The sequence below is a fragment of the Hypanus sabinus genome, chromosome 29 (genome assembly GCF_030144855.1).
Source record: "Hypanus sabinus isolate sHypSab1 chromosome 29, sHypSab1.hap1, whole genome shotgun sequence".
NCBI lineage: Eukaryota > Metazoa > Chordata > Chondrichthyes > Myliobatiformes > Dasyatidae > Hypanus > Hypanus sabinus.
The window spans coordinates 12,918,145-12,936,979 of NC_082734.1; the positions used below are offsets into that span (position 1 = coordinate 12,918,145).

Below are 18,835 nucleotides of genomic sequence, written 5' to 3' on the forward strand. Positions count from 1 at the left end.
TTGTACACGCTGGAATTAAGGAGATTGAGAGGGGATCTGATTGCAACATATAAGATTATTAAGGGATTCGACAAGATAGAGGCAGGAAATATGTTCCAGATGCTGGGAGAGTCCAGTACCAGAGGGCATGGTTTGAGAATAAGAGGTAGGTCATTTAGGACAGAGTTAAGGAAAAACTTCTTCTCCCAGAGAGATGTGGGAGTCTGGAATGCACTGCCTCAGAAGGCAGTGGAGGCCAATTCTCTGGATGCTTTCAAGAAGGAGCTAGATAGGTATCTTATGGATAGGGGAATCAAGGGATATGGGGACAAGGCAGGAATCGGGTATTGATAGTAGATGATCAGCCATGATCTCAGAATGGCAGTGCAGGCTCGAAGGGCCGAATGGTCTACTTCTGCACCTATTGTCAATAAAACTCTTGATCTCTGTGTGCGACAGAGCAAGATGTGCACTCCCACAGACCAGAAATCAGATGAGGTAGAAATGCTGATCAAGAAAAGCCAAGAGGCCAAAGGATGTGCCTATTCTCCATATTCCAAGTGTTCGACAGGCGCCGCTCTGCTGACTGAGAACGGAAGAACGTTCACAGGTGAGTCATCTGACCAGCACCTTACCCTCAAACTGTGCACCCAGGTGACGAGACTGCGTGTAATGGAGCTAAATGGAGATGAGGAAGAATTTCTTTAGCCAGGGGGTGGTGAGTCTGCGAGAAATTTATCGCCTCAGGCAGCTGTGGAGGGCAAGTTGTTGGGTATACTTAGGCAGAGGTTGATAGATTCTTGATTAGTCAGGGCGTGGAAGGAGATGAGGAGAAGACAGGAGACGGGCTGAGAAGGAAAAACGGATCAGGCATGATGAAATGACAGAGTACACTCGATGGGCCAAATGGCCTAATTCTGCTCCCATCTCTTATGAACAATGCACCAACTGAGTAAATATGTTTGGTGGAGACTACAAATTAATCAGTTTTAAGACCAGTTATGTAAGATTACACATCTGGAAAACACTATAGAGTTTTGATTCCTTATCTACTAACATGAGGGAAAGGCAACAAATGTTTTCAGTGCCCGACACTGGGACGTGGAGTTGTTCAGTCAGTACATTATGCCAAATGGTTTTTTATCCTCTGGACTTCTAATGAACAAGGATTGATCGATTTAAATATCTGGAACAAACAAAAGTGCCGGATTAGCACCTGGCCAAATGCGATTGAAACAGACCGTAAACTTATGTCTCGAGTAATTTGATGCAGATCCTCCCTATCTGACAAATGTACAACTAATGTTCAGCCTGTTTAGGAGACTAGAGGGACAGATAGGGATTGATTTGCTGACTGCTACAGACATCTTCTGAGGGGTGGGAACTCGGTCCACGGCCTCATTTCCAATTTGCAGAATGCTCTGGTGAGGCGGTCTCAGGAACAGAAACCCATTGTAACCTGTACGACACTAACTACTAAAGCAGAGACTGGTTGATATTAGAGCACAACGAGAGATTAAAATTCAGGAAGGAGGACTGCCTTATTGAATTGTGGAACAAAGGTGACTACACCTGCCCTTATATCTAAACCCAAGCCGTTCTCTTTCACCCGTCCTTGACTCTCCCTTTGTAATTTGCTGCACCTGATTTACAGTTGTGGTGTAAACAGGAGATAGGAACAAACCAGTCCAGAAACAGGATGAATAGGCCTGCAGGAAGAGCTGTACACGGGTCCCTGTCTATTGCTGCACAAGTGTTATGGGTGTCATGTTGTGTGGCACTAGTTTTCATAAATTAGAACGAGACCCCTCCAGTGACTGGGGAAGGGTAGAACCGTCCCCGGGGGTCAAGGAGGGGAAGTCTGAGCTCAGTCACACTGGGTGAAGTGGGGGAGGGGGGCAGATTCTAAGGGAAGACATGGTGGGTGAGCAAAGAGGGGAGATAACACGGGGGCAGTCCATGTGGGTGAATGAGTTGGGGTAGGACCCAGGGACAGTCCCTGTGGGGGAGGGAGGTGAAGGTGGGATAAAACCCTGGGGCAGTCCCATGGGAGGAAGGGGGGATAGAACCCTGGGGCAGACCCATGGGGGGAAGGAGGGATAGAACCCCGGGGCAGACCCATGGGGGGGAGGGAGGGCGGATAGAAGCCCAGGCAGTCCCATGGGGGGGAAGGGGGGATAGAACCCCGGGGCAGTCCCATGGGGGGGAAGGGGGGATAGAACCCCAGGGCAGTCTCATGGGGGGGGAAAGGGGGGATAGAACCCAATGGTGGTCCCTCAGGGGGTTAACAGGGGAAGTACCCGGGAGCAGTCCCTTTGGGGGAGGGACAGGGGAAGTACCCTAGGACAGATTGTGGAAATCTTGAACATCACACACAAAATACTGGAGGAACCCAACAATTCAGGCAGCATCTAAGGAGGAAATAAGCAGTCAACATTTTGGGCCATGACCGTTCATCAGGACTGGAGGCAGAAGCCTGATCAGGAAGTTGGGGAGTACAAACTGGCAAGGCGATAGGTGAGGGGGTAGGTGGAGGGATGAGGCAAGCAGCTGGGAGGTGACACGTGGAAGGAGGGATCCAACAGATTCTAACAGTCTCACTTGCCTCGTCCCCGTTCCAGGTTGCAGCATCGAGAACTCCTGCCCGGGGTTGTCGGCGTGTGCAGAGAGTGTTGCCATTTTCAAGGCCGTCTCAGAAGGCTGCACCAAGTTCAAGTCCCTGGCGGTGTGCAGGTAACGACTCAGCGGGTCTGCTGACCTGCGACAGAGCAGCTGTAACTTCCTGCGGTTGCAAGCGCTGGCTGGACGTCAGGCCCGGAGTCCGGTGTGGGACGTTCTGAAGGAAGATCGGACTGCAGTGGGGGGGTTGGAGATGGGATGGAGCAGGCGATCGAGACCAGGGGGATGGTCCCACTCTCTGACTTCCCTGTCTGGAATGTGCTGCCTTGCAGAGCAATGCTTGGCTGAGAAGGGAACTGAGAGCGGGGTGCTTGCACCAGGACAGGCAAGAAGTTGAGGTGGGGTGGGAGGGTGAGTGGGGCTCCTCGACACGACAGCCGGTGGAACCCGATACAAGAGGATCAGAGTCTTCCGGACAGAGAATTCCACAAACTGTGAATGGGATCACTTGGTTAAACAAAGGGAGTGATGTGAGAAGAGAAGGGATAGAAATCACACACACACTTACTTTAACAGTGGCATCCTGACCACATTCTATTCTCTTACAGTGACAGAAGGGACTACGTGCCCTGTGGTAGCTGCAGGCAGGTGCTGAGAGAGGTGAGGTATTGGCAAGTACTATTATTAATGTGCTGAGCTGAAAACTCAGCCCCCCCCCCCCCAGTGGAAACTACACATGCTGGGAGTCTGAAATAAAAACGGGGAAATGCCACAATCACCCAGCAGATCAGGCAGCATCTGCAGGGAGAAAGGCCCAGTGACTGTGAACTTCCACCTGAAGCAGTATGTTTCAACACAGGTGCAGGAGTGGGCCACTCGGCCCCTCAAGCCTGTCCCATCATTCAGTATGATCATGGTCGACCTTCCGCTGGTATCATCTTCTGTGCCAGTTCCCCACGTCCCTCAATTATTTTACTATTCAATAATTTGTCTACTTCCTCCTTTGGTTGAGATCCAACCTCCACTACCCTCCGGGACAAAGAATCCCAGAGATTCAACACCCTCAATGATAAATGACTGCTGCCCCCCTACTCTTGTAACTATGTCTCCTCGTTCCAGGTTCTCCCAAAAGCAAATGTTTCAATAGGATCACCTTTCTTTTAAACGCCAAAGAATACAGAGCTAATTCTTAAGCTGCTAGTGACTGGACAACCCTTTCACCTCATGAATTAACCTTTTGAACTAACTCCAACGCCAACATTTCCTTTCTATATTAAGGAGACCAGAACTGAGCATAATAATCCAGATGTGGCCTCACCAACACTTGGTACAATTGTAACAATACTTCCTATTTTCTCACTCCAGCCCTCTTACAATAAGGTCCAACCCTCTATTTCTCTTCCTAACCACCTGCTGCCTGTACCCGCTAACCTTTGGTGATTCATGAACAAGAACATCTAGGTCACTCTGTACCTCGCTCACGTGCAGCCCTTCTCCAGTTAGATTGCCATCTGCCTTCAGATTCCTCTTACCAAAGTACCTAACCTCCCACTTTCCCACATTAAACTGCGTTTCTCCAGTTTTCGCTCACTCATTCAATCTACATCACGTTGGACAATCCAAGTATCCTCACTGAAAGCATGCTCCCAAATGATCTTGAACAAACTTGGCTACCCGACTTCATCAGGTGATTAATATCAAATCATAAACAGGAGACTGAAGGGAGATTTGATATATTTATACAAAACTAAGATGGTTACAGATAGGGTACATGCAAACGGGATTTTTCCACTGAGGTTCTGTGAGACTAGAATTAGGGTTCATAGGTGAAGGGTAAAAGGTAAAATATTTAAGGGGAAAACTGAGGGGGGGGAATTTCTTTACTCAGAGGGTGTAAGTGTAGAACAAGCTGCCAATGAAAAGTGGTGGATGCGGTTTAATTGCAACATTTAAGAGAAGTTTGGCTAAGTACATGGATGAGAGGGCTATGGAGGGCCATGATCTATGTACAGGTTGATATGACTGGCCAGAATAACAAGTCCAGCTAGACGGGCCAAAAGGCCTGTTTCCATGTGGGAGCGCTCTATGATTCCACAAATAATTGACAACAAGAACTTGGCTTTGGAGCACTCCTAGTTACATCACTCCAATGTGAAAAGATCTGTGAATTCCAACTCTAATCCCGATGATGGGTCTTGGCGCAAAATATCAACTGTTCATTCACCTCCATAGCTGTTGCCTGACCTGCTGGGTTCCTCCATTTTGTGTTGTTCAGTTAATCTCAACTCTCTGGCTTTTGAGCCATTAACCAATCTCCAATCCATCCCATTACCATGAGCTGTTATTTCGTGTACCAACCTTTGTATGTGGCATTTTGTCATGTACCATCTGAAAACCCAAATATACCACATCGACAGCTCCCCCTCTATTGTTTCTTAACAGAAACAATAGATGTCGTCCTTGATGCTGGCCGACCTGCTGAGCACCTCCAGTGTTCTCCAACATTGCTCTGGGTCTGCCAGTGACCACTCGAGTGGCCTTCTCCAACACTGGAGGTAACCTCCCCCCTCCCCACCCCGAGACCGGCTTCTCCTAACCCCCCCAGCAAAGCCTGGGATCTGTTCCCCGGGAATAGAGTCCTGTTTTAGAGAATGCAAGAGTTGAAAGAGAAGGCAGCAATACTTTGCCCTGACCCTCTCCACCTTTCTTGTGGCAGTTTGGAGACAAGACAGAGGTCCACATGACCATGCAGGACGGGAGCCTCAAGACCATGACGATTGCCGACCTCCTGCCGACGCCCTTCGGAAAGTAAGGCCAGGTAGCGGGCCAAATGCCAGGTGAATTCCCGGCCGACCTGTTTAGGTCGGGAATGTCATCCTGATAAGTACGGATTTAGTACGGCATTTGGGATCACTTTTTCACTTGGATTTAATTCTGCAGGAAATGGTGCTGTGCTGCTGACCCTGATTGTACCATTGCCCAGAAACTTCAATACACATTCATACAATGCAAATGGGTCAGTGTATTCACTTCGGAATGCAAAATGCTGCAAAATGAAATGCCAGAATGGCAGTGAGTGTTTACATTAATATTTCACTGGTGAAATCCTCAGTCTCTACACATCTTGCAACTGTTAGTTGAGAGAACTAGAAAGAGCATCCAAGAAACAACCGGGGTTGGGAGTAGGAGTGAAGGAAGACACAGAAGGGGGAACCCAGTGGCAGTCCCTGTGGATGATGGAGGAAGGGGTGGGGAAAGAGGGGAAGGTGGTGCTAGGGGGAGAAAGACACAGGGAGAGTGATGGTAGGAGATGGGAAGGGAGGGAAAGTCGAGGGATAGGAAGAGAGAAAGGAGGGGGAGTGAGGATGGGAAGAGAGAAAGCAGGGGGAGTGAGGATGGGAAGAGAGAAAGCAGGGGGAGTGAGGATGGGAAGAGAGAAAGCAGGGGGAGTGAGGATGGGAAGAGAGAAAGGAGGGGGAGTGAGGATGGGAAGAGAGAAAGGAGGGGGAGTGAGGATGGGAAGAGAGAAAGGAGGGGGAGTGAGGATGGGAAGAGAGAAAGGAGGGGGAGTGAGGATGGGAAGAGAGAAAGGAGGAGGAGTGAGGATGGGAAGAGAGAAAGCAGGGGGAGTGAGGATGGGAAGAGAGAAAGCAGGGGGAGTGAGGATGGGAAGAGAGAAAGCAGGGGGAGTGAGGATGGGAAGAGAGAAAGGAGGGGGAGTGAGGATGGGAAGAGAGAAAGGAGGGGGAGTGAGGATGGGAAGAGAGAAAGGAGGGGGAGTGAGGATGGGAAGAGAGAAAGGAGGGGGAGTGAGAATGGGTGGGGACTGACAGGGAGAGATACAAAGAGACAGGGACAGAGACAGAGAGACACACAGGCAGAGAGGGAGGCAAAGAAAGCGAGAGAGAAAGACAAAGAGACACAGGGTCAGAGAGAGAGAGAGAGAGAGAGAGAGAGAGAAAACTAGAACAAAACAAAGAGACTTGTTAATACTGTGGAATGGAAGAACAGCTCCGGAGAAACGAAACCAAAAGAAAAGTGCACTGGCAGTATCTAACAAGGAAGTGTACAGGGAATCTACTAAACTATTACTGCTGCCCTTATCCCTCGGGCTCTGTTTGACTGATGTTCCAAACATCGCAGATCCCTCCAGGAACACTCAAGCACAATCATAACTGACACTTCTTTGGCAGGCAGAAATCCAGAAAGAGGAGCTCATAATTCACTCTGCAAATTGTCTTAACTCCTCTGACAGTGAGACTAACCTTCTATAATTACTGAGAGTGGGAGGTCATCTGCTGTTGACACTTTGCAGAGGACAGAACAAAAAAAAATATGCTGGTCCAGATGCACGTCAGAGGTATGCACCCAGTGCAGAAGCAGATGATCGCCATGCCCGTGTTACCTACGTAGGCGTACCTACAGACTGTTTAACCCCTCAGCCTCCCCCGTCGTTCCAAAGATCACAGCTAATCCAAGCATAACCAGTTTCTTAAAAGGCAGAATATGCCTGTTTTAGGCAGCAGACGTCGTCTGCTTGTTACCACAACAGGGATTTGTCCAAGGTCTCCAACATCTTTCCCCAGCACCCAACCACAGAAACCCCAAGAACTTCATGGTCAGTCACAGGGACTTTCCTCCCGAGAGTGGTGGGCACTGGTCAGCTCTGCCCGCAGACTCGTGGGCCAACTGATGACAGTTCCTTTCGCAAATTTGTACCGGACAGACCCAGAAGGAACACAGCTCCTTAAATGGTGTGGTCCGAGTTGCCTATTTCCTCTGGATCCTTGAAGACGTAGCCAAAACTTGAAGGAACAGAGCTTGCAAGGTGTGGAGCTCTAATGCCAGACACACACCTCCACCAATAATGGAGCTCAAGAGAGCACAAGCTTTAGTAAAGGATGGTTGGACGATACTGGACTTGGGTGTGTACATATTTACAATTGCAAAGCACGTCACCAAGGCAAACTGAGATGCAAATAGCTCTGTAACCAAATCCCAAGCTAAATATAAAAACAGAAAGCACTCAATATTCAGGTCGGGCAGCATTCGCTGATGTTACTATTTCTGTCAATGAAAGGTCATCCTTAATCAGTTTCTATTGCCACAGGGGCTGCTCAACTTGTTGAGTGTTTCCAGTTCTGTTTCTTAGTTCAGAATTCCAGCATCTGTAACTGAAAATCAGAGCTAAGAAAGCAACCTACCTCACTGGAAATTGAGCTGAGATAATCCACGTAGATCCCACTGGCAACCCACCTCGGCAGAAACCACGTGGTGTCAGAACAGTGTCGACCTCAGTTGCTTTAGATGCAGAAAAAGCATTTGATAGATTGAAATGGGATTTTTTATTTAAGGTGTTGGAAAAATATGGATTAGGAACATCATTTATAAAATACTAATCCCAAAGCTAAAGTAGTGACAAATGGTCAAATTTCAACATCATTTCAGTTAACAAGATCAACTAGGCAAGGTTGCCCATTATCACCTGCTTTGTTTGTGTTGGTAATAGAACCACTAGCTGAATTAATTAGAATGGATCCAGATATTAAGGGTTTCAGAGTTAATCAGGAAGAATACAAGATTAACTTATTTGCTGATGATGTTCTACTTTATTTAACAGATCCATTACATTCACTACGCAAATTATCCTATAGATTAGAAGAATATGGGAAAATATCGGGTTATAAAATAAATTGGGATAAAAGTGAAATTTTACCTCTTACTAAAGGAGATTATAATCAATGTCGATTAATAACTCAATTTAGATGGCCAGCAAATGGTATAAAATATTTAGGTATAAGAGTTGATAATGACATAAAAAACTTATACAAATTAAATTATTTACCACTTTTGAAAAAAATTCAGGAAGATCTTGATAAATGGATGGCATTACCAATAACATTAGTAGGTAGAGTAAATACTATAAAAATGAATATATCCCCTAGACTACAATATTTATTTCAATCATTACCAATACAATTACCCCAGAAGTTTTTTCAAGAGTTAAACAAATATGTGAGGAAATTTCTCTGGAAAGGTAAGATGTCAAGAATATCGTTGGAAAAATTGACATGGAAATTTGATCTAGGAGGATTACAACTTCCAAATTTTAAGAATTATTATAAAGCAAATCAACTTAGATTTATTGCATCTTTTTTCGAGAAAGATAAACCGGCATGGGTTAGAATAGAACTAGATAAAATAGGAGAAAACGTACCAGAAGATTTTATATACAAATTGGAATCTAAATGGATACGGGAAAAGAAAGAATCTCCTATATTAAAACATTTGATTGATTTATGGAATAAGATAAAAGTTGATGATGAGACAAAAAAATCTTTATTAGCAAAGAGATCTTTAATTCAAAATAGACTTATTCCTTTCACAATGGACAATCAACTTTTATATAATTGGATTCAAAAAGGGATTAGATATATAGGGAATTGTTTTGAAGGAGGTATATTAATGTCATTTGATCAATTAAAGAATAAATATAAAGTATCAAATAATACTTTATTTTGTTACTTTCAATTAAGGGCTTATTTAAGAGAAAAATTAGGTCAAACAATGTTATTGCCGAAACCTAATGAAATAGAAATTTTAATTCAAAAAGGAAATATTAAAAAATTTGTATCTTGTATGTATAATTTGATTCAAAAACAGGCAATTAAACAAGGAGTTCATAAGTCAAGACAAAAATGGGAAAGTGATTTGAATATTAAAATTGAAGAAACAAATTGGTCAAGACTATGTCTTGATAGTATGACAAATACAATAAATGTTCGGTTAAGATTAGTGCAATATAATTTTCTACATCAATTGTATATTACACCACAAAAAAATAAATAAATTAAATCCAAACTTATCGGATCAGTGTTTCCGATGTAACCAGGAAACTGGTACTTTTTTACATTCTACATGGTCTTGTTCTAAAATTCAACCTTTTTGGACAAATTTAAGACTTTTACTGGAACAAATTACAGGAACACAATTTCCTCATAATCCAATATTACTCTTATTAGGTGATATTGAAGGGATAAAACCAAAACTCAAACTAAATAAATACCAGAAAGAATTTATAAAAATTGCATTGGCAGTAGCCAAAAAAGCTATTGCAGTTACTTGGAAATCGGATACATATTTAAGTATAGACTCTTGGAAGAAAGAAATCTATGGTTGTATTCCATTAGAAAAAATTACATAATTTAAGAGATAAATATGAAACATTTCTGAAAATTTGGAGCCCTTATTTACAAAAGACAGGATTAAATCTATAAATGTTCTGAAGATGAAACAATTGGTTATTTGGGGAAAGAAAGAAATATACATATTAAAGTTATTACGAATTCCATGGAGCATGTGGAGATCTTCCAACAACCAAGCAATCTTTCTTTTTTTTTCTATAGGGCAGTTAGGGGGGAGGGGATAAGGGGAGGGGGGAAGGGTTATATACATTGTTTTTCCATACTTCATTTTGTAAATACTTAAAAATGCAATTTAAAAAGTTTAAAAAAAAGAACAGTGTCGACCTCCTGCGGACATCTCCCTTCCTCGGAGGGCCAGGAGATTGCTGAGCCTATCGATCGATAATGCCGAGGCTAGTGATGATTAAGTTTACGTCCACAGCTGCCTTAAGTGCCGTCACCCACACCTCACTGTGGGGAGGGAGCAGAGTCACTCACCAGCCCCTTCTGCCTCAGTAACACCTTAAATCAACACTGCTTCATTAGGGATTATATCTGTATGCTTCACCATCTTAAGAGCACACGGACAGCACCAGCTCCAACCACAGAGTTGAACCAATTATTATCCCCAAAACAAGGACTATAACTCTTCAGTGTGGAACCTCAGTGAGTGTGTCATAGAGTCTACCACTGATTGAGTCCCTAAATCCATATTGACCCCATCGTTTCTGTTACAGACCACATCCTCTTCCTCCCTCTGCTATATAGTGTAGCAAGTGTCCTAAATGGGCTAACAAGGCCCATCTCCTTCAATTTCCACATCTCCATCACATTCCCACCAACAGGGTCAATGGCATAGAAGGTCTTCTGTCAAATCTGGACAATGAACCAGAATCTCTCATTATCCCAAGGAATAGCCCCACCGACCCCACCCTGAAATCCAGGCGGAGCCAGGTCCTGAGGCAAAGAGAGAGCAGTCTCCCCTCAAACAGGCCCAGAAGATGGGGAACTATTTAACATTGGGTCCAACTGGTTAAGTGGGCTTCTCTACAGAGGGTGTGACTCCCACTTCCTGCCTTGAGGAGCTCTATCCAGAGTTCACATTTGTCCCGCGATAAGGTGGGGAAGATGGGAAAGAGATCTCCAGGATCTAGGGTCCATGCAGCTGTACAAGAACAAACCTCATCCCATCTCAAAGCCTGCATTCTTTGTTTTCCAAAATCCCAATTACATAGATAATCAGCATACCTCACACCATACACCTACACAATGCAGGGAATATTTATGCCCTGCCTGTTACATTGGAGTTTCCAGTAAATAATCACAGTTTATCAGAAACACCATAAAGTAGGTTATCCTCTCAGAAGGGTTACACCCAAATGGGCACACGCACTTCAAAAGTTGGGGAGAAAAGAGAGGGGAGAAGTGTGAGGGGGAGGGCAGTGGAGGATGCGAGGGGAGGGGATGGGATCACAGGGGAGGAGGGCGAGGGGAGGGGAGGGCAGAGGAGGGGGCGAGGGGACGGTGGAGGAGAGGAGGACGAGAGGATGTAAGAGGGGAGGGGAGGGGATGGGATCACAGGGGAGGAGGGCGAGGGGAGGAGAGGGGAGGGCAAGGGGATGGGAGAGCAGGGGAGGGGGCGAGGGGACGGTGGAGGAGAGGAGGACGAGAGGATGTAAGAGGGGAGGGGATGGGATCACAGGGGAGAAGGGCAAGGGGAGGGGAGGGGAGAAGGGCAAGGGGATGGGAGAGCAGGGGAGAGGGCGAGGGGAGGGGAGGGGAGGAGGGCAAGGGGATGGGAGAGCAGGGGAGGGGGCGAGGGGACGGTGGAGGAGAGGAGGACGAGAGGATGTAAGAGGGGAGGGGATGGGATCACAGGGGAGGAGGGCAAGGGGAGGGGAGGGGAGGAGGGCAAGGGGATGGGAGAGCAGAGGAGAGGGCGAGGGGAGGGGAGGGCAGAGGAGGGTGAGGGGAGGGCAGAGGAGGGGGCGAGGGGACGGTGGAGGAGAGGAGGACGAGAGGATGTAAGAGGGGAGGGGATGAGATCACAGGGGAGGAGGGCGAGGGGAGGAGGGCAAGGGGATGGGAGAGCAGGGGAGAGGGCGAGGGGAGGGGAGGGGAGGAGGGCAAGGGGATGGGAGAGCAGGGGAGGGGGCGAGGGGACGGTGGAGGAGAGGAGGACGAGAGGATGTAAGAGGGGAGGGGATGGGATCACAGGGGAGGAGGGCAAGGGGAGGGGAGGAGGGCAAGGGGATGGGAGAGCAGAGGAGAGGGCGAGGGGAGGGGAGGGCAGAGGAGGGTGAGGGGAGGGCAGAGGAGGGGGCGAGGGGACGGTGGAGGAGAGGAGGACGAGAGGATGTAAGAGGGGAGGGGATGAGATCACAGGGGAGGAGGGCGAGGGGAGGAGGGCAAGGGGATGGGAGAGCAGGGGAGAGGGCGAGGGGAGGGGAGGGGAGGAGGGCAAGGGGATGGGAGAGCAGGGGAGGGGGCGAGGGGACGGTGGAGGAGAGGAGGACGAGAGGATGTAAGAGGGGAGGGGATGGGATCACAGGGGAGGAGGGCAAGGGGAGGGGAGGGGAGGAGGGCAAGGGGATGGGAGAGCAGAGGAGAGGGCGAGGGGAGGGGAGGGCAGAGGAGGGTGAGGGGAGGGCAGAGGAGGGGGCGAGGGGACGGTGGAGGAGAGGAGGACGAGAGGATGTAAGAGGGGAGGGGATGAGATCACAGGGGAGGAGGGCGAGGGGAGGAGGGCAAGGGGATGGGAGAGCAGGGGAGGGGGCGAGGGGACGGTGGAGGAGAGGAGGACGAGAGGATGTAAGAAGGGAGGGGATGGGATCACAGGGGAGGAGGGCGAGGGGAGGGGAGGAGGGCAAGGGGATGGGAGAGCAGAGGAGAGGGCGAGGGGAGGGGAGGAGGGCAAGGGGATGGGAGAGCAGGGGAGGGGGCGAGGGGAGGGGAGGGGAGGAGGGCAAGGGGATGGGAGAGCAGGGGAGGGGGCGAGGGGACGGTGGCGGAGAGGAGGACGAGAGGATGTAAGGGGGAGGGGAGAAGGGAAAGGCAAGAGGACAGGGTGGATGCTGGGGGGGGGTAAGTGGAGCGCACTGACGGAGGGAAACAGACGAAGAGTGCAGAGAAGTGGGGGCAGGTACAGAAGCGAGGGAGAGAATAACTTTGAGGGTGTTGGGAGGTGCAGGTTGAGGATATGCAGCAGGGACCGCCCGAGCCTGAGGGAATTGCTCTCATTTAATCGGCACTACCGAGCGATTTATAGCCCTCCACCCCGCCGGCGGAGGTCGGTCGGGACGCAAGGCGCGGGAAAGCCCGAGGCTCCGGCCTACCAAGCCGGGTCCTCAGCTCAGTCTCCCGCAGCCCCTCAGGTTCGCCGAGTAACCTCACTCACCCTCTATCCACCTCCTCCGAGCTCTCCTCACCGCCAAGAGGACAGGGATCAAGCCGGGCGGCTCGTCGGCGAAACGAAAGCGGCAAACCTCCTCTCCTTAAGTCCCGCCCGCCTGTTGCTCCTTCGCCGAGAGACCCGCCTAGTCTCTCATCTTGTCAGCTGCTGCCTCCTCACCGGGAGACCTGCCTGCTCTCTGATCCTGTCTCAGTTACCCCCTCTCCGGGAAACCCGCCTACTCTCTGATCCTGTCTCAGTTACCCCCTCTCCGGGAAACCTGCCTGCTCTCTGATCCTGCCTCAGTTGCCCCCTCACCGGGAGACCTGCCTGCTCTCTGATCCTTCCTTAGTTACCCCCTCACCGGGAGACCTGCCTGCTCTCTGATCCTGTCTCAGTTACCCCCTCTCCGGGAAACCTCCCTGCTCTCTGATCCTGTCTCAGTTACCCCCTCTCCGGGAAACCTGCCTACTCTCTGATCCTTCCTTAGTTACCCCCTCTCCGGGAAACCTGCCTGCTCTCTGATCCTGTCTCAGTTACCCACTCTCCGGGAAACCCGCCTGCTCTCTGATCCTTCCTTAGTTACCCACTCTCCGGGAAACCCGCCTGCTCTCTGATCCTGCCTCAGTTACCCCCTCTCCGGGAAACCCGCCTACTCTCTGATCCTGTCTCAGTTACCCCCTCACCGGGAGACCCGCCTGCTCTCTGATCCTGCCTCAGTTACCCCCTCTCCGGGAAACCCGCCTCCTCTCTGATCCTGTCTCAGTTACCCCCTCACCGGGAGACCTGCCTGCTCTCTGATCCTGTCTCAGTTACCCCCTCTCCGGGAAACCCGCCTACTCTCTGATCCTGTCTCAGTTACCCCCTCACTGGGAGACCTGCCTGCTCTCTGATCCTGTCTCAGTTACCCCCTCTCCGGGAAACCCGCCTACTCTCTGATCCTGTCTCAGTTACCCCCTCTCCGGGAAACCTGCCTACTCTCTGATCCTGTCTCAGTTACCCCCTCTCCGGGAAACCCGCCTACTCTCTGATCCTGTCTCAGTTACCCCCTCTCCGGGAGACCTGCCTGCTCTCTGATCCTGTCTCAGTTACCCCCTCACCGGGAGACCTGCCTGCTCTCTGATCCTGTCTCAGTTACCCCCTCTCCGGGAAACCCGCCTACTCTCTGATCCTGTCTCAGTTACCCCCTCTCCGGGAAACCCGCCTACTCTCTGATCCTGTCTCAGTTACCCCCTCTCCGGGAAACCCGCCTACTCTCTGATCCTGTCTCAGTTACCCCCTCTCCGGGAAATCCGCCTACTCTCTGATCCTGTCTCAGTTACCCCCTCTCCGGGAAACCCGCCTACTCTCTGATCCTGTCTCAGTTACCCCCTCACCGGGAGACCCGCCTACTCTCTGATCCTGCCTCAGTTGCCCCCTCACATGGAGACCTGTCCGTCTGTCACATGCAGACCTGTTAGTCCCTCCCTTGCCTGGAGACCTGTCCGTCCCTCACCTGGAGACCTGTCCGTCCCTCACCTGGAGACCTGTCCGTTCCTCACCTGGAGACCTGTCACTCCCTCACCTGGGGTCCTGTCCGCCCCTCACCTGGAGACCTGTTAGTCCCTCCCTTGCCTGGAGACCTGTCTGTCCCTCAACTGGAGACCTGACCCTCCCTCACCTGGAGACCAGTCCGTATCTCACCTGGAGACCAGTCTGTCCCTCACATGCAGACCTGAACCTCCCTCACCTGGAGACCTGACCCTCCCTCACCTGGAGACCAGTCCGTATCTCACCTGGAGACCAGTCTGTCCCTCACATGCAGACCTGAACCTCCCTCACCTGGAGACCTGTCTGTCCCTCACCTGGAGACCAGTCCGTCCCTCACCTGGAGACCTGACCCTCCCTCACCTGGAGACCTGACCCTCCCTCGCCTGGAGCCCTTTCCGTCCTTCGCCTGGAGACCTGTCCATCCCTCGACTGGAGGCCTGTCACTCCCTCGCCTGGAGACCTTTCCGTCCTTCGCCTGGAGACCTGTCCGTCCCTCGCCTGGAGCCCTTTCCGTCCTTCGCCTGAAAGCCTGTCCCTCCCTCGTCTGGAGGCCTGTCCCTCTCTCGTCTGGAGACCTGTCCGTCCCTCACCTGGAGACCTGTCCGTCCCTCACCTGGAGACCTGTCCGTTCCTCACCTGGAGACCTGTCACTCCCTCACCTGGGGTCCTGTCCGCCCCTCACCTGGAGACCTGTTAGTCCCTCCCTTGCCTGGAGACCTGTCTGTCCCTCAACTGGAGACCTGACCCTCCCTCACCTGGAGACCAGTCCGTATCTCACCTGGAGACCAGTCTGTCCCTCACATGCAGACCTGAACCTCCCTCACCTGGAGACCTGTCTGTCCCTCACCTGGAGACCAGTCCGTCCCTCACCTGGAGACCTGACCCTCCCTCGCCTGGAGACCTGTCCCTCCCTCGCCTGGAGCCCTTTCCGTCCTTCGCCTTGAGACCTGTCCATCCCTCGACTGGAGGCCTGTCACTCCCTCGCCTGGAGACCTTTCCGTCCTTCGCCTGGAGACCTGTCCGTCCCTCGCCTGGAGCCCTTTCCGTCCTTCGCCTTGAGACCTGTCCATCCCTCGACTGGAGGCCTGTCACTCCCTCGCCTGGAGACCTTTCCGTCCTTCGCCTGGAGACCTGTCCGTCCCTCGCCTGGAGCCCTTTCCGTCCTTCGCCTGAAAGCCTGTCCCTCCCTCGTCTGGAGGCCTGTCCCTCTCTCGTCTGGAGACCTGTCCGTCCCTCACATGGAGACCTGTCCCTCCCTCCCCGGGAGACCTGTCCCTCCCTCCCCGGGAGACCTGTCCCTCCCTCACCGGGAGACCTGTCCCTCCCTCACCGGGAGACCTGTCCCTCCCTCACCGGGAGACCTCTCCCTCACTCACCGGGAGACCTGTCCCTCCCTCACCTGGAGACCTGTCCCTCACTCACCGGGAGACCTGTCCGTCCCTCGCCTGGAGCCCTTTCCGTCCCTCGCCTGGAGCCCTGTCCCTCCCTCGCCTGGAGGCCTGTCCCTCCCTCACCTGGAGACCTGTCACTCCCTCGCCTGGAGGCCTGTCCCTCTCTCGTCTGGAGGCCTGTCCCTCTCTCGTCTGGAGACCTGTCCGTCCCTCACCGGGAGACCTCTCCCTCCCTCACCGGGAGACCTCTCCCTCACTCACCGGGAGACCTCTCCCTCACTCACCGGGAGACCTCTCCCTCCCTCACCTAGAGACCTGACCCTCACTCACCTGGAGATCTGTCTGTCCGTCCCTCACCTGGAGACCTGTCCCTCCCTCGCCTGGAGGCATGTCCCTCCCTCGTCTGGAGACCTTTCCGTCCCTCACCTGGAGACCTGTCCGTCCCTCACATGGAGACCTGTCCCTCCCTCACATGGAGACCTGTCCCTCCCTCACCTGGAGACCTGTCCCTCCCTCACCTGGAGGCATGTCCCTCCCTCGTCTGGAGACCTTTCCGTCCCTCACCTGGAGACCTGTCCGTCCCTCACATGGAGACCACTCCGTCCCTCACATGGAGACCTGTCCCTCCCTCACCTGGAGACCTGTTCTTCCCTCACCTGGAGACCTTTCCACCATTGGCCTGGAGACCCATCCGTCCCTCGCCGGGAGACCCGTCCCTCCCTCGCCTGGGGACCTGTCCCTCCCTCGCATGGGGACCTGTCCACCCCTCGCCTGGGGACCTGTCCGCCCCTCGCCTGGAAACCTGTCCCTCCCTCGCCTGGAGACCTATCCGTCCCTCGCCTGGACACATGTCTGTCCCTCGCCTGGGGTCCTGTCCCTCCCACACCTGGGGACCAGTCCGCCCCTCTCCTGGGGACCTGTCCGCCCTTCACCTGGAGACCTGTCCCTCCCTCACCTGGAGGCCTGTCCCTCTCTCGTCTGGAGACCTGTCCGTCCCTCACATGGAGACCTGTCCCTCCCTCTTCTGGAGACCTGTCCGCCCCTCACCTGGAGACCTGTCCCTCCCTCACCGGGAGACCTGTCCCTCCCTCACCGGGAGACCTCTCCCTCCCTCACCGGGAGACCTGTCCCGCCCTCACCTAGAGACCTGTCCGACCCTCACCTGGAGACCTGTCCCTCCCTCGACTGGTGACATTTCCGTCCTTCTCCTGGAGACCTGTCCCTCTCTCGTCTGGAGACCTGTCCGTCCCTCACATGGAGACCTGTCCCTCCCTCTTCTGGAGACCTGTCCCTCCCTCTTCTGGAGACCTGTCCGCCCCTCGCCTGGAGACCTGTCCACCCCTCGCCTGGAGAACTTTCCCTCCCTCACCTGGGGACCTCTCCCTCACTCACCGGGAGACCTGTCCCGCCCTCACCTAGAGACCTGTCCACCCCTCGCCTGGAGACCTGTCCCGCCCTCACCTAGAGACCTGTCCGACCCTCACCTGGAGACCTGTCCCTCCCTCGACTGGTGACATTTCCGTCCTTCTCCTGGAGACCTGTCCCTCTCTCGTCTGGAGGCCTGTCCCGCCCTCACCTGGAGACCTGTCCCTCCCTCACCTGGAGACCTCTCCCTCACTCACCTAGAGACCTGTCCGTCCCTCGCCTGGAGAAATTTACGTCCCTCACCTGGAGGCCTGTCACTCCCTCGCCAGGAGACCTCTCTTTCCCTCGCCTGGAGGCCTGTCCCTCCCTCGTCTGGAGACCTGTCTGTCCCTCACCTGGAGACCTGTCCCTCCCTCACCTGGAGACCTGACCCTCCCTCGCCTGGAGACCAGTCCGTCCCTCACCTGGAGACCTGACCCTCCCTCACCTGGAGACCAGTACGTCCCTCACCTGGAGACCTGACCCTCCCTTACCTGGAGACCTGTCCGTCCCTCACCTGGAGACCTGTCACTCCCTCACCTGGAGTCCTGTCCGCCCCTCACCTGGAGACCTGTCACTCCCTCACCTGGAGTCCTGTCCGCCCCTCACCTGGAGACCTGTCCGTCCCTCACCTGGAGACCTGACCCTCCTTCACCTGGAGACCAGTCCGTCCCTCACATGCAGAGCTCTCCGTCCCTCACCTGGAGACCTGTCCGTCCCTCACCTGCAGACCTGAACCTCCCTCACCTGGAGACCTGACCCTCCCTCACCTGGAGACCAGTCCGTCCCTCACATGCAGAGCTCTCCGTCCCTCACCTGGAGACCTGTCCGTCCCTCACCTGCAGACCTGAACCTCCCTCACCTGGAGACCTGACCCTCCCTCGCCTGGAGACCAGTCCGTCCCTCACCTGGAGACCTGACCCTCCCTCACCTGGAGACCTGACCCTCCCTCACCTGCAGACCAGTACGTCCCTCACCTGGAGACCTGACCCTCCCTCACCTGGAGACCTGACCCTCCCTCACCTGGAGACCAGTACGTCCCTCACCTGGAGACCTGACCCTCCCTTACCTGGAGACCTGTCCGTCCCTCACCTGGAGACCTGTCACTCCCTCACCTGGAGTCCTGTCCGCCCCTCACCTGGAGACCTGTCACTCCCTCACCTGGAGTCCTGTCCGCCCCTCACCTGGAGACCTGTCAGTCACTCCCTTGCCTGGAGACCTGTCCGTCCCTCACCTGGAGACCTAACCCTCCTTCACCTGGAGACCAGTCCGTCCCTCACATGCAGAGCTCTCCGTCCCTCACCTGGAGACCTGTCCGTCCCTCACCTGCAGACCTG

The 18,835-nt window shown here is 52.7% G+C and overlaps 2 protein-coding genes across 8 annotated transcripts in view; one reads left to right on the plus strand and one right to left on the minus strand.

The window, feature by feature from the left end:
• The window catches only part of LOC132383002 (uncharacterized), a 93,667-nt gene extending 80,200 nt beyond the window's left edge, over positions 1–13,467 (minus strand). For 3 of the 7 annotated variants that reach the window (XM_059953667.1, XM_059953669.1, XM_059953666.1), the window contains exon 1: positions 13,180–13,462. The gene's annotated coding sequence lies outside the window, so the exon portion shown is untranslated. Of the gene's footprint in view, positions 1–13,179 lie in introns of all 7 variants that reach the window. The other 4 variants (XM_059953668.1, XM_059953671.1, XM_059953673.1 and 1 more) reach the window with 3 other exon arrangements.
• On the plus strand, positions 445–5,435 carry LOC132382738 (cytidine deaminase-like). Its single transcript, XM_059953188.1, has 4 exons — positions 445–589; positions 2,601–2,712; positions 3,207–3,258; positions 5,315–5,435. The coding sequence occupies exons 1-4, from the start codon at positions 445–447 to the stop codon at positions 5,408–5,410; spliced, it is 405 nt and encodes a 134-aa protein (XP_059809171.1). The 3' UTR covers positions 5,411–5,435.
• Positions 13,468–18,835: the final 5,368 nt, after the last annotated feature.

Coding starts and splice junctions, on each gene's coding strand:
- LOC132382738 (XM_059953188.1), top strand. CDS start 445: ATGTGCACTCCCACAGACCAGAAATCAGATGAGGTAGAAATGCTGATC. Junction 590..2,600: donor GAACGGAAGAACGTTCACAG/GTGAGTCATCTG, acceptor TCCCCGTTCCAG/GTTGCAGCATCGAGAACTCC. Junction 3,259..5,314: donor GCAGGCAGGTGCTGAGAGAG/GTGAGGTATTGG, acceptor TTCTTGTGGCAG/TTTGGAGACAAGACAGAGGT.